The 14,745-nt window shown below is 56.8% G+C and overlaps 1 protein-coding gene across 2 annotated transcripts in view; it reads left to right on the top strand.

Moving 5' to 3' along the window:
- The window catches only part of PTPRF (protein tyrosine phosphatase receptor type F), an 86,283-nt gene that overhangs the window by 11,734 nt on the left and 59,804 nt on the right, over positions 1 to 14,745 (top strand). For both annotated transcript variants that reach the window (XM_082834745.1, XM_082834744.1), the window contains exons 3-5: positions 2,872 to 3,007; positions 11,888 to 12,033; positions 12,215 to 12,356. In XM_082834745.1, coding sequence (XP_082690871.1) covers positions 2,917 to 3,007; positions 11,888 to 12,033; positions 12,215 to 12,356 — 379 coding nt within the window. In that variant the 5' untranslated portion in view covers positions 2,872 to 2,916. The remainder of the gene's footprint in view (positions 1 to 2,871; positions 3,008 to 11,887; positions 12,034 to 12,214; positions 12,357 to 14,745) is intronic.

The following is a 14,745-nucleotide window of genomic DNA, read 5'->3' as shown; positions in this document are numbered from 1 at the left end:
TGTGCCGCCTGACACTGGGGCAGGCTGTGTGCCCAGAGTCTGGGGCGGAGGCAGCTTGCTCACACCAGGAGCTGGTGAGGGAGAGGCCCTGGCCCGGACAGCTCTGTGGTTGCCTGAGTAGTTCCCTGAGAACGTGTCCATGTCTGTGTGTCCCCGCGTCTCCCCGTCTCTCTGGGTGTCCTCGTGTCCATGGACCGCTGGGAAGAGCTCTCTGGGAGGGAATGTCATTGTTTTCAACTTCTTCACCTCTGTCTGTCCTACTTTCTGCATCTGAACAGTATCCTAGGCACTCCAGACCCAGATACACAGGAGGACCCTGGGGTCCCCAAGTCACGGCCACTTGTTTTTGTTACAGTGGGGGTGGGGTTACCAGAGGCAAGCCCAGTTTCTCTGACACCCGTGGGCAGAGTCTCATCCAACAGTGTACCACACGATGTCTGCTCTGGAATTAACACCCCCTTGATGGCTGTCCTGGGGACTGACCCCCCATGACGTGTATAACAGGGTTATTCCTCTATGATAACATACCCCTGTAACGTCCATCGGGCAGCTGCATCCCCATGATGTCTGTCTACACTCACATGATGTCTGGACAGGACTGCTACACTTCCGTGATGCCTCTCCCTGGGAGTTGCACTGCCATGATTACTGTACCAAGGCAGCTACAGGGGATTACGCCTCGATGATCATTGTACTGGGGAGTTTCACCCCATGATGACTGTGCTGTGCAGTTGTACCTCCATAATGTCTCTTCTCTGTAGCTTCATCCCCTTTACATCCATACCAGGGAGCTATGTCCCCCATGGTGTGTGTTCCTGAGGGTTATGCCCCCATGTTGTCTGCACTGGGAGGAGGGTTCACACCCCGACTGCTTGTACCTGGGAGTGAAACCTCTGTGAATACGGTATTGTTGCACCCTGTGATGTCTGTACTAGTCCCCTCTGCCTCTGTCCTTTGGTGTAACACACCGCTGATATGTGTACCAGGAGCTGCAGGATGGTTGTATCAAGGGACCATACCCCCATGACACCCTGGCCAGGCAGTTCACCACCTGATGTCTGCTGGGAAGTTGAATTCTACTGTTGGTCGCACTGCTGCACGACAGTGCCATGATGACAAAGCCCAGACAGACAGGGCCTTAGTGATGCACGTCCTCCATCCCAAGTTGGCCGTATGGGGCATGGTGCTGGGGACTTCCTCTTTCCTGGTCTCGCCACACCGAGCGGAAGCCCAGGCCTGGTGTAACTAGGGCTGGATGCCCACCATGCTGCTTCAGTGTGCCTGCTTTTGTTGCTTAGCCTGTCTCAGACTTTCGGTGGGATCTTGGGACAAGGGGCATCTCCCACCCTTTCCCCTTTGTGTTCAGCCCCTACCTCACTTCACAGCTGTACCTGCTTTGTCCCAGCACCTTTGCTCACCTCCTGCCCTCTGATCTTATGACCTTCGACTGTCCCAGTTGAGACGGATCTAATTTCCAAGGAGGAGCAGAGCCATCTTTGAGGCCAGCCTCTTCCTGTTCACCAGCCCTGTCACCTCCTTGCAAATATTCTTACCGTTGTGGGTTAGTTGGCACCTGGGTCTGATCCCCACCCTCCCACCAGAATCCGTAGGTACCACTGTGGGGCCCCCAGGTGTGTTCACCGTCACTCACTCCCCTTCTGCGCCCTGTGGTTTCTCCAGAGCATTAATGAAGGGCTTTGTGCACCAGCCCCTGGCCCAGAGCAAGGTGTAAGCAGAGCTGGTGGGCACTGGCACAGATCCCCAGAAGCCCCCTGAAAGGGAGCCATGGGAGAGAGACCCTTGGGAGCTCGCCACCGGGGCTGGAGAGTGATAGCGGTGTATGTGTACCGTCTGGGGCGGCTGTGCTGAGGGCTCCACACTGGTGCTGGGCGGAGGGGGCGGCGGGGGCACACCTGGCTGTGGAGCCCTGTAAGCAAAGGCCTGGGGGCATTCAGGCAATCCCGAATGGTCTTCCCCATGCCCAGGTTCCTGACTCAGCCCGGATGGCAGTTGTGAGCAAGGGCACCCCACCCCTTGATATGCTCTGGGCCACTAGGGCAAGGGCCAAGGAGGTGTGAGGTCGACTCTTAGGGTCCAGCACCCCCAGTCCTGGCCACTAGGGCCTCCCTGTGGTTTCCCTAGTGGCCAGGACTGGGAAGGTGCCATGGGAATTGGGTCGGATGAGGGTAACCAGGCGGGGCGGGTGCAACTTGTCCAGAGCATGTCCTGGCGAGCCCGGACGGCTTGTGGCTTTGGCTCCAAGCCTCTGATACCTGGATCTTGTCTGCCACGACCAAGGCTGTGCTCTGAGGCTTGTGCCCAGCCTGCGGGCTCTGCTGGGGAGAGGAGGGGCAACAGGAGACCCCAGGGACTCTGGAGTCCCTGGCCTCTGTGGGTCTGCTGACTACTCCGTCTCGGTCTTGCTTTGTTTGGTCTCTGTCTCCACCTGTGTGTCTCTGTGTCTCTCGGACCCCGTTTCCCTGTCCCAGTCCTCTTATGGAGGCAAGTTGGAAATTCTGGGTCTGCAGCGGAACATCCCTATACATCCTCTGGTCTCAGTGGTCCCTGCCCCCTACTCAGGTTTAGAGAATGACCTGGGGGCCTCTTGTACTCTCTCCCTACAGTGTGACTGGTGGGTTATCCTCGGAGTCACTAGGGGATCCATAAGGAGCCTGGGTTTTCACAGGGGTCGGAAGGTCTGGGTGGTCATCGCACAGTCCAAGGGGGGGTGGTATCTGTTGAACTAGGCTCTGGGTGGTCAACGACGATGAGTGGTGGTCTTGGTGGTGAGTGGGGGCCAGGAGGTGGCATGTGGGCAATAAGATATTGGTGGGTACCAGCTAATTGGCTCTGCCCTTCTCTCTGTCACAGGTTGATTGTCCTGGACTGTAGCTGGCTGTGGCGCTGGAGCCCTGGATGGCCCCTGAGCCAGCCTCAGGGAGGACGATGGTGCCCCTCGTGCCCGCACTCGTGATGCTTGGTTTGGTGGCAGGTGCCCATGGCGACAGTAAGTCTGACCTCTCAAGGCATGGGATCTCCCAGATGGAAAGGTGCATTCCTCCCAGCAGGACTCTGGAAGGGGGGACGAGGCCAGCCACTAGGAGAGACAGGATGGCTAGATACACCTCCAGACCTTCTGTCCTAGAGAGACCCCCCCCCACTTGGGACCACCCCCCTCCAAGTAATACTACTCCAGCCCCGTTCTTCCTCGGAGCATCCTGTGGGATCTCGCATGTCCCTTAAGGTGCTCCAGGGTGGGGGGTGTCTGAGTGGGACCCTGTTTATGGGGTGGAGGTGAGGCATGTCCAGGATTCGTGTGGTCATTAGTGATGTGCTCCGGCGTGTACTGTGTCCGCTGCTGTGGACCTGTGCAGAAGGCACAGTGTGGGCCATGTCGGTGTTGGTGTGGGAATGGGGGGCTGCACACAGGAACACGTATGGACATGTGAGTGGGATGCCAGAGGTGTCCACAGGTCCAGGGAAAGATGGGAAGGTGAGCCACCAGAGCCCTTCCCCTGGGCCAGACCTGTGTGTAGACACTGAGCACTTCCTTCCCTCCCCACTTCAAGGCAGAGGGGCATCCCCTCCCCCAGCCCTCAGCCCTGAGAATGGGGGAAGATTGCACTTGGCCACAGGAAGCTGGGCTCCAGCGCCCCTCTCTGTGTATGGGGGGAGATGGGATTGTCCCCTGCCCAGATCCAACTACGAACTTTGGTCCCTTTCCTGCCGCCCTTCCCCCTGCCTGGCACTGCAAGACTGGCCGCAGCCCGCCCCGTTGCCATGGTTACCACTGCTTGGTTACCGGTGGGAGGCGGGGCACAGGGCAGATTTAGCCAATCTGCACACTGAGGGGGAGGGTCGAGGTCGGAGCCAAGGTCCCTGGGGAACAGAGCTGTTCCCATCCTGTCCGGAGCCCAGAGGTGACAAAGGGCCAACCTGGGGGTCAGCGCAGGGGTCAGCAGGCCATAGGGTTCCCCCACCCCGCTCTCCCTGTGTCTGGGAGCAGAGCTCTCTTCTTGCCCCACCCAAACCCTTTCTCCTAATGGCTCATTAATTATTCAGGACCAGATCCTGGAGGAGGTGGGACTGGAGCACCCCGCCCTTTGTCCTCCAGGTTGGGTGGGGCCAGTAGAGCAAGGAGAAGGAGAGGGCATTCCTCCTGGGGCGCAGGGTGAGGGGTAATGGGAGCCTTGAGGTGCGGGTGATGAGAGGGCTGGGCTAGCAGGAACAGGGAAGATTAGGGGGTGCCGGTGATCTCCAGCTCGGTTGGGGCTGCTGGGAGAGAGCTTGAGCCTGCAGGGCCAGGCTGGGGTAGAAGTCACTGGGTAGGTGACAATGGCAAGGAGGCGAAGGCTTGTGAGAGCCAGCCCTCGGACACTGAAGTCCTGGCCTTGCTCCCCCACCCTCACTCTGGACGCTCTTAGGCCCTTCAAATGGGAGCTTGAGAGCAGAGGGAGGACCACCCGGCTGGGCTTTTGGAGACAATACATCCTGGGAGCATAACTGTCTTCCCTCCTACTCAGACCTAACATGCTGGAACCTGTACCCTCACCCTCATCCTCCCAGACGTACCCGTCTTTCTGTGTTCTCTCTCCTGGTGAATGGCTTTCCCACCCACCCAGCCACCCAAGTCAGAAACCTGGGCCTCCTCCCAGCCTCCTCGCTCTCTCATACCCACATCTAATCCATCACCAAGTGCTGCCGTTTCTCCCTTCTGAATATCTTTGGAATGCATCCACCTGTCTCTGCTGCCCTCACCCAAGCCGTGCTCGGCTCTTGCCGGGGCTTTTGCTGCAGCAGCCTCCTAGTGGCTTCCCTGTCTCCAGCCTCTGTCCTCACCATCCAGTCTCTGTTCCATGGTTGGAGTCATGTTGCAAAATGAAAGCCTGATCATGTCGCCCCTCATTTTAAAATCCCTCGCTCTCTTCCCCTGTCGCCTTTCGGATCAAGCCTTGGGGTCCAGGCCCTGCATCTTTAAGCCTCTGCCAACCTCATCCTTCACCTGCCCCACCCCACGCCCCCGCCATGCTGACTTCTCAGTTGCTCCCGTGCTCCCAGGCCTCTGTTCCTTCTGTTTCCTCTGATAGGAACCCTCTTCCCCATCCCCTTCACCTGATGAGTTCCCACTCACCTGGAGCCATCACCTCCTCTAGGAGCCTGGGTCATGTGCTGCTCCCCTGGGCACCTGTGACTGCTTCAGGTCTGTCTGTCCCATTGGACTGTGAGTCCTGAGCCGTCAGACCATTGTCCAGTTCAGGGCCTGGAGTGTGGTAGATGAGTGAGTGTAGGGGTGGAGTCAGGCCTGAACCCCTAGTAGGACTCAGGGGGCAGGGCGGAACAATTTTTAGAGCAGAGGCCAAGAGCCTCCGTGCTGGTCCCTTAAGGACCAAAGACCAGGGTCTTGAAGGTAGGAACCAGCTGGAGATGCCGAACTAGGTGAGTTGGGCTCTGCTCCCAGGCAGAGAGCCACGGGAGAGGGGCATGGGCTGGGGGCTGTGATGACCTGACCCCAGGAGCACTGCACATACGTTTGGATCTGTCCCCCGCGTCATGGCCAGGCTTGGGCTGGGCCTGCGAGACTGCTCGCTGGGGCGAGTAGTCAACGTGGACAGAGCTGCTGCAAAAGGTAGGGCAGGCGCCCCAGAGAATTGACGACTGGAGCAGTGGAGCGCAGAGCGGACAAATGTGTTTCTATAGGCCTCTTAACGAGACAAATGAATGGGGGCCCTGGCCTCTGAGGGGAGTGCAGGGAAGGGGGGGCGGAGAAGCAGCTGCCAGGGGTTAGCCCCGAGGCCCCGGCGTCAATGCCGAGTCAGCTCTGATGGGGACCTGGGCACGTGGGGCTCGGCGGCTCCCCCAGCTGGGGCTCGTGGCTTCTCACGAGGGAGGCTCGTGGGGCCAGGAGTGGTCCTGAGCAGGAAGAGGTTTCTGCTGATCCGCTGTGTGCATGTCAGGTGCTCCGTGGGAAGAATCCACACAGGCCTGCCTTCGGAGCCCGCAGTGTGGGTTACTACAGCGTCCACTGTGCTGGGGTGGTGCTGACACAGAGGTAATGACCTAAGCATCGTTGCGGGGGGAGGTGTAGGGGGCTTCCTAGAAAACAGGAGCCTTGAAGGTTGAGTGGGCGTTTGCTAATGGGGGCCATTGCCTGATGAGATGAGATTAGGGGGAAGAAGCAGGAACGGGCCTGGGCTTCTCCCTGGAGCCCATGGGAGGACCATGATGAGGACCATCTCCCTTTTGTCCCCACACAGCTTAGCACAGTCCAGTTACTTAGAATCATAGGAGCCCAGAGCAGGAGGCCTGATGGCTAGGAGTGTAGGTAGGGGCAGAGGCCTAAGTAGCTGAGGAGGTATCTGTCGTATCACCGCCCCCACCCAGCCTGGGGAGCTGGAACATGGCAGGGTGCTGCACGCAGTTCTGCGGTGCCCTCCTCCTCATCCTTGGGGAGGCAGGACCTGGTGGCCCAGCTAGACTCTGCCCTCCATGGAACTTCCGGCAGGTTGCTTTCTCTCTCAGGGCCTGTTTTCCTATTGCACAATGAGGATAATCACTTCTACCTGGAAAGGTTAACTGAGGTCACATGTTCAAGGCACCTGACACTTAGTATGTGCTCCCTCCATCCTAGGCCATGACCTGGGGCTCCCAGTGTGTCCCCTGGGAAACCAGGGTTGTCTCTGAGCGGGCTGCCCTCCCGGGGATGCCAGGAGTGGTCACAGGAGCCAGCATTAAGGAGTCCCCAGCTCATCGGACTGTTCAGGGCCTGGGAAACCCGCCTCCCTCCCCTGCCTCACCACCCCTTGCTGCTGCGTGTATGTGTGCTCTGCAGGGAAGGCGGAAAGTAGGTGGCTCCGTTTGGCTGGACCCTGGGAGGTGTGGGGGGCCCCCCACCCCAGCCCCCGCCCAGGCCAGCCCACTTGTTTCCTTTCTTAGGCCACTCCCTCCCACTTTGCATGGGCTCAGCTACCTGTGCGAGTCCAGGGCATGCCCCTGGGGACCGCTGCCCAAAGACCTGTGCAGCCCACGACCTCCATGTGCTCGGGGAGGGGAGGTGGGCCCACATCCTGGTGGGGCAAAAAGCCCCTCCGGGCATATGGTCTTCAGAAGTTCTGTTCAGACCCTCCCCGAACACTAGCTCTGTGTCTGTACTGGGCGAATGGTCAAGTCACCTGATTTTGTCTGCCTGCCTGGGGACCTGACTGGTCACTGTGGCCCGCGGGCTGCGGGACGCAGAGCAGGCTCCCACAGGCTAGAGAGTAGGGTGCACAAGAGGGGCAGGGCACGCACGAAGGCAAGGGGGTACCCACAGACCTGGGTGGGTGATGCGGCCACGGGGCCTGAGCTGTGTCCTGCGCGGTGCTTGGCCTGTGGCAGGTGCTGGGGTTTTTTTTGAAAAAGTCAAGAAAGCCTGGAGAAGTTAGCAGGAGTGAGTGTGGGGAAGGGAGCGGGGAGACAAATGTCAGCACAGGGTTTGTGCTCCCCAAAAGTCCGCCTGGTGAAGAGAGGCGAGGGCTTGGCAGGGCTGTGGGAAGAGAGGTGCCCACCCGTGGGGGTGAGTGGGCTGAGGGAAATGAGGGGCTGGTCTGTTGGAGCGGAGGTCCTGCCCCCTGGGCTGCCCCGGGCCCGCGTGCTGCCAGTCTTGCCAGAGCCTGGTGGGTGGGTGGGCTGGGCAGGGCTCTGGCCCCTCTCCAGCCTCCGGGGCGGGTGGTGGGGTCCACCTCCTTGATGGCCCCAGGCCTTGGGCGCCGTCCAGCCTCTCCTGTACTCAGGCCTTCCCCTTCCTCTCTCTCCCTCCCCCCGCCCCGGCCCCCCCACACCTGGCTGCCTCCCCAGCTTCTGGTTCTTTGTTTGGCGTGGAGGCCCTGCCCCCAGGCACACTCACCCGGCCATTCTGGTTCAGCAGGTTCCAGCCTCTGGTTTCTGCAGCTGACACGTTGAGGCAGGAGTTTCACCCAGGGCTTCTCTCCCCAGCGGGCAGCAGGGGCTCCCCAGTGTGGTGTGTGAGGGGCCGAGGTCTCCATCCTCTGCAGGCCTTCCTTTGTGGTCAGGTCACCTTCACTTGCCCGCCCCACCCCCCGTACCAGGAATGGGGTCGGGCGCTGGGACGGGGGAGAAGCAAGGCAGGCGTGGTATCTGCCCTACTCAGGGTTATTGTTCTCTGTCGGGAAGCAGCCATGAATTAAATACTCCTCCAAAGTGTGGAGAAAGTAATAACCTCACACGTGTACGTAACAAACCATGAGCAGTGCTGTGAGAGAGGCAGCGGGAGTCTCCAGAGAGCCTAAAACCCAGAACTGAGCTGGTGGAGGTGGGGCCACAGCAGGGGGACCAAGGAAGGTTTTCTGAGGAAATGATGTTTAAATTGAGATCAGAAGGGTGAATAGGAGGTAGTGGATAAAGAGGTAGTCTAAGAGGTTTGTGGCAGAAGGAACGGCTTATGCAAAGGCCCTGAGGCGCAGGGGGCATAGTTTATCCAGTGGACGGGAAGCCAGGGCTGTGTGTGTGTGTGTGTGTGTGTGTGTGTGTGTGTGTGTGTGTGTGTGTGTGTGTGTGTGTGTGTGTGTGTGTGTGTGTGTGTGTGTGTGTGTGTGTGTGTGTGTGTGTGTGTGTGTGTGTGAGAGAAGGGCTGGGGTGAGACCTGGCAGGGCTCCAGGTCTGAACTCCATCATGACGGGAGTTTAAATCTTGGGATTTAAATCTTGGGAGACCTTTGGAGGGTTTTGATCGGGGAAGAGGCTGCTGCTTCACTCTGGCTGCTGAATAGAGACTAGGGACGCAGCTGGTTAGGTTGGTGGAGTGTCCAGTCGAGAGAGGGTGATGGCAGTGCAGAAGGAGAGCAGGGAGCTGCTGTCTGGAGGTGTGGGGGAGGGGCGTGCAGTGTGAAGGGGGGTGGGCAGGAGACTCTTCCCCACCCCCAAGTCGGGCAGGGGCGTCCTATCTGAGAGGATCTCACTGAGAGGACAGGCTCTGCAGACACTTGCAGACTGGGAGAGTCCGTAACCTCCTTCAGAGGGCAGTCGGGCAAGGGTGAGGCAAACTGAGGCTTCCTGAACCTTTGTGATGTCCCCATACCCCTCGGGTCCTCAGCAGGTTTGTGTGCTTCCCCAGTAAGGCTGCCCTCACCCCCTCTGGGTATTCCAAGAGCAGTCAGGTAGGCCCCCGCGTCTCCTTCCTCCAGGGAGGCCCTGGGTGCTGTAAGATGTGCTTAGGATTTGGAATCCTGGATCAAACCCTAGCTCTACTCCAGATCAGTCTGTGATTTGTCTGTTGTTTAACCTTCTGGGCCTCCGTTTCCCCATCTGTAAAACGGGGGTGATAGTACTACTGATGCTAAGGAGGGTGATGGCTGCCCACAGGCAAGGTCCACCACGTGTCCAGCCTGTGCAAGCAGCCTGCAGACGTCATCACATTTCGTCTGCACAGATCCCTATCACTAGCACCATTCTGCAGATGAGGCTCAGAGATGGTGAGTGACTTTCTTAATAATTACATAAAACGTCCAGAGCCCACTGGACCCTGGGCTGCTGGGTAAGATGGGCCCCTCCCTGCTCCCTGCAAGGCTGAGCCCTCCCAGCTCTCTGTACCTGCAGCTGTCACTCCCGACCCTGGTGGTCCCCCAGACCCTTCCCTCTGCCCCATCTGCTGTCCCTCTTCTCTCCACTGGATCAGCACCTTCTCCCTCTGCTGGCTCCTTCCCATCAGCATTAACTAAATAAATAAATATTATCTTTCACATCTTAGGAAAAAGAGAAACAAGAATAGGAATTTCCTTGGTGGTCCAGTGATAATCCACCTTGCACTGCAGTGGACGCGGGTTCTATCCCTGGTCAGGGAACTAAGATTCCCACATGCCGTGGGGCAGCTACACCCCCGTGACACAGTTACAGAGCTCGTGTGCCCTGGAGCCTGTGCGCCACAGCTAGTGAGAGAAAACCCGCACACCACAACCAGACAGAAGCCCCCCCACACCACAACGAAGATCCCGCACGCCTCAACAAAGATCCCGTGTGCCGCAACTAAGACCCAACACAGCCAAAAATAAATTAAATAAATCTTAAAAAAAAAAAAGAAACAAGAATGTAGAAACCTCCCTTCAACCCTTCCTCCAGGCGCCATCTTCTCTTTATCTTCCCCATCACAGCCAATCTTCTTCTTTTTTTTTTTTTTTTGACCGTGTTGGGTCTTTGTTGCTGTGTGGGCTTTCTCTAGTTGCGGGTGAGCAGGGGCTACTCTTCATTGCAGTGCGCAATGGGCTTCTCATTGCAGTGGCTTCTCTTGTTGTGGAGCACAGGCTCTAGGTGCACAGGCTCAGTAACTGTGGCTCGCGGGCTCTAGAGCACAGGCTCAGTAGTTGTGGCTCGCGGGCTCTAGAGCACAGGCTCAGTAGTTGTGGCTCGCGGGCTCTAGAGCACAGGCTCAGTAGTTGTGGCTCACGGGCTCTAGAGCACAGGCTCAGTAGTTGTGGCGCACGGGCTTAGTTGCTCCGCAGCATGTGGGGATCTTCCCGGACCAGGGATCGAATCTGTGTCCCCTGCATTGGTAGGTGGGTTCTTAACCAGTGCACCGCCAGGGAAGCCCCCAATCTTCTTTAAGCAGTCACTGTACTCTGCTTTCCACTTCTTCGCCTCTTGCTCCTTGACCTCCTTGGGTCTGGCTTTGGCCCCTGCTGCCCCACTGACTGCTCTTGACAAGGCCCCCAACTGTACCAATGTGAACTGTATCTGGCAGGTGTCTTGGAGTCATATAGGCTTGAATTCAAATCTCAGATGTGCCGCTAATTGGCTGTGTGACCTTGGGCTAGTGACTTGACCTCTCTGTGCCTCTAAACTGGGGATAACAACGGTGAAGGACTAAATGAGATAAAGTACCTGGTGCAGAGTGGGATTATCATCATTGAACAAACATGTTTTTGTTCCAGAGACCAGACCAGGCCTGGGCTCATCCGCACCGAGCAGGTGGTCTGAAATGTCATTTCTCATGGTATCAGCCTTCCTGGAGCTGTTCATTGGTCTGATTAATAGGAAATGGATCCGCTATCAGGATTAGCAAGGCATTTCTACATCTTAATGAAGGCCGTGTTTCCAGGGTCTTGTGACCCTGGGTGATGGGATTCCAGGTTGGCCCTGGTGTGTGTATCAAGGTGACATGGGTGGGCATGGCAGTACAGTGTCCAAGCCCCCTCCTTTCTCCCCCTCCCCCTGCCTCTCTGTGGACACTCTGGGGAGACGTCCAGGCCATCGGAAGGCAATTACCCAGCCAGTGGGAGCCGGGTGGGGAGGGCAGATTTACAGGACAGCGTTCACCTGGGAAGACATCCAGAGATACTTAGGAGGTGGAATGTGTAGGCCTTCAGGACTGATGGTGTGTGGGGGCCGGGGAGAGGTGGAGTCACGGTTTCTGGCTTGAGCCTTGCGGTGGATGGAGGTACCATCACCCTGGTGGAGAGGAGCTGGGGAGGGACGCGTCCACGGGAGGTGCTAGGGCTGCTCCCAGCAGCTCTCAGCATGCCTTTGTCCTAGAGCTTGGACTTGATGGGGGGATGGGAGACAGAAGAGTGTAGCAGTTAACGTATGGACTGCAGACTCAGTCGCCTGGGTTCAAATCTTGGCTCTGCCACTAACCAGCTGTCATGTCAGGCAAATCCCTTAACCTCTGAGTGTCTTGACTTCCTTCTCTATAAGCACAGATGAGTGTAGCACCCAGCTCATGTGCTCACAGCTCTTTGAAGAGCGCCTGGCACATAAGAAGCACTGCATAAGGGTTAGGCGTCGCTACTGTTATTTCCTCTATAGATCTTTCTTGCCCCCCACCCCATGCCTGCCGCCTGTGGTAGAGGCCATGTCGGCGGTGACTGTGCCATGATGACTTGGTGTCTCTCTCTCTCCAGGCAAACCTGTCTTCATTAAGGTCCCTGAGGACCAGACTGGGCTGTCAGGAGGGGTGGCCTCCTTCGTGTGCCAAGCCACGGGGGAACCCAAGCCCCGTATCACGTGGATGAAGAAGGGGAAGAAAGTCAGCTCCCAGCGCTTCGAGGTACAGTCTCGGGTGGGAAGGGGCAGGCAGGGCTCCAGGCCTGCCTATTCTGGGGTCTGGTCCTACCTCACCTGCTCTTGGTCTCCCTCCTTGGGGGCCTTTTGGCAGTGAGAGGATGGCTGACCCTGAGCAGGCTTCTGTGTCCTGAGCAGGCTGTGACCACGTGTCTGTCCTGCGGCAGGTAATTGAGTTTGACGACGGGGCAGGGTCTGTGCTGCGAATCCAGCCATTGCGGGTGCAGCGAGATGAAGCCATCTATGAGTGCACGGCCACCAACAGTCTGGGAGAGATCAACACTAGTGCCAAGCTCTCAGTGCTCGAAGGTACGTGCTGGGGAGGGATGGGGCCTGGTGGGTGTGGAGACCGATGCAGGGATGAGCCAGCCAGCCAGGCCCGTCCCCACCGTGGGCTGGGGTGTTTTTATGGAAAGGAAAACTACTGGCCATCCTGGGGTCAGCGAAGGTCAGTGGTGGGCAGGGACGGTCACTGGATTTTTGGCTTGTGCCAAAGCCCGCTGTGTGCCTCGTGTCTTTGTGTTCTGCAGAGCCGGGATGTTGCTCGGTGGGTCTGGGGACTGACTTGAGGTGTGGGGCTGCAGCTACATAATCGCTTGGGGTACATGACTCGTGGCAGTGGATGTGATTTTCATGGGGAACCTGCCAGTAGGCTTCAGAGAGGTGTGTTCCCAGTCACTGTTAGGAGCAAGGGCCCTAGGCTGGAGGCTGGGGCTCTGTAGGTGGACTTTAATGACTTCTCTCACTCCGAGGCTCCTCCATTCATTCCCAAACACTCCCTAATGCTGCCTTGTGTCCTGCCAGTTATCTGACCCGGTCCTGCCCTTGAGACTTCAGTCTCCAGTGAGTCCTGCGGGTGTGGCCCAGGGGACTGGGGGCAGGGTGCAGCGTAGAAGGGAGCTGTGGTCTGAGTCCTGGGGACAAGTGGGAGTTGGGTTGGGGGCCTCGGCAGGGGAATAGCATCGGCATGTGCAAGGCCCAGAGGCAGGAGAGAATGGTGCTTTCAAGGGACTCTGAGTGGTTCCGTTTGGTTTTGGGGTGGGGGGGCGTCACTGGAGGACACAGAGAAATGGGGAAGAGTAATTCAACATGAGCCTGGAGAGACTGGAGAGCAGATGACACAAGACCAGGTTGAGAAATGAACACTTTCCTGGGGACATAGGAAGCCACAAATAGAGAGTGACACGATCGCCCCCCCCACCCCAGCCATGATGGAGTCATCAGTCTGAATATGTCTGCCTATATTTTCAAAATATGGCATTGATTGTTGCTTTTTAAAAAAAGATTACAGTAACAATACCTGTTCACTGTTGAAAATTTGGTAAGTATAAAATAGCACATAGGAAAAAATAAAAATTGCCTGTTTATCTTACCTCTACTATTAACTTTTGGTTATTTCCTTACAGTCCATTTTCTGTGCATGCATGATATATGTAACAAAAACAGGATTACATTCTGCTCAATGATTTGTGGACTGCTTTTTAAAAAAACATTCCATGAACATCTTCCTTGCCATTTTTTTCTGCATCATTATTTTCAATGGCTGTGGGTAAGTGTCACATGCAAGTACCCTAATTTATTTAGCCACTCCCTTATTGTTGGACACATATGTTGTTTCCAGTTTTTTGCTTTATAAATAAGGTGCTATACGCTTCCTTGCAGATAAGATGTGTTCACCTTCCTGATTATTTCCTTATTCTAGATGCATGGAAGTGGAATTGCTAGATCAAAGGGGACGTGTGATTTTAAGCCTTTTCAGTATTTCCAGAAGACTGTGTCGGTTTACACTCCCACCAAACAGGGCATAAGAGGGGCCTCTTTTCTGCTTATCCTCACCAGCAGTGGGAATTATCATTTTAAAAAGTCTTTGCCAAGTTAATAGGCAAGAACTGGCATCTCAATTTAATTTGCATTTCTTTGATTACAGAGCAGTTGAACATCTTTTCGTCTTGGCCATTTTTACATTGTGGCTTTATGTGTTCACACGCACGTCCATTCAGTAACTCCTTTGTGACTGTGTGTCTGCTGCGAGGCGGGGCAGGGCCCTCCAGCTTAGAGGGGCAGTGGAGGACAGTGGTTAAGAGCAGGGCCTCTCGACCACTTACTCTCTCACCTTGTGACCTCAGGCAAGTAACCATGCTCTGAGCCTCATTTGCTCGATCTGTAAATAGGGACATAGTACTTGCCACCCAGGCCAGTTGGGAGGATTAAATGGGAGTTAAGCACTTGCCGGATTCCAGCATGAATGGTAGCTGCTACTGGGCTAGAAGCAGCACATCCCAAGGCCCAGATGTGTGAGCTGGCTGTACCTGGCGTCATCTGGGTGATGCAGCCCCCACCATCCACTCCTGTGGGGGGCGGGGGCCCAGAGGACAGGTCCTGGGCCAAGATCCCTGATGGTTGAGTGCTTTCAGGGTGCTCCCTGCCACCCCTGACCTCAGTTTCCCCACTTATGACCTCAGGACAGGTATTTCAGCACTACCCTCCCTCCTGTTGCTATCTGCCCCAGCACGAGCCATCTGCCTTGCCCTGGCATTTGGGAGGTGGCTGAAGGGCCAGACTGGGGCTCCCACCCCAGAGGGCATCTCTCAGGCCCTCATATTAAGGGAAAGAGACCCTTCTTATTAGTGTTGGAAGAAAAGTCCCCCCAAAGCCCCTACACCCCAGTTCTGGCCCTTGCTCTCTGCAAGTCCTCTGT

This window comes from Leucopleurus acutus, assembly GCF_964270905.1.
Source record: "Leucopleurus acutus genome assembly, chromosome: 2".
Classification (NCBI taxonomy): Eukaryota; Metazoa; Chordata; class Mammalia; order Artiodactyla; family Delphinidae; genus Leucopleurus; species Leucopleurus acutus.
The sequence above is the reverse complement of the archived record's forward strand: the minus strand, read 5'-3'. Positions and strand labels throughout refer to the sequence as shown.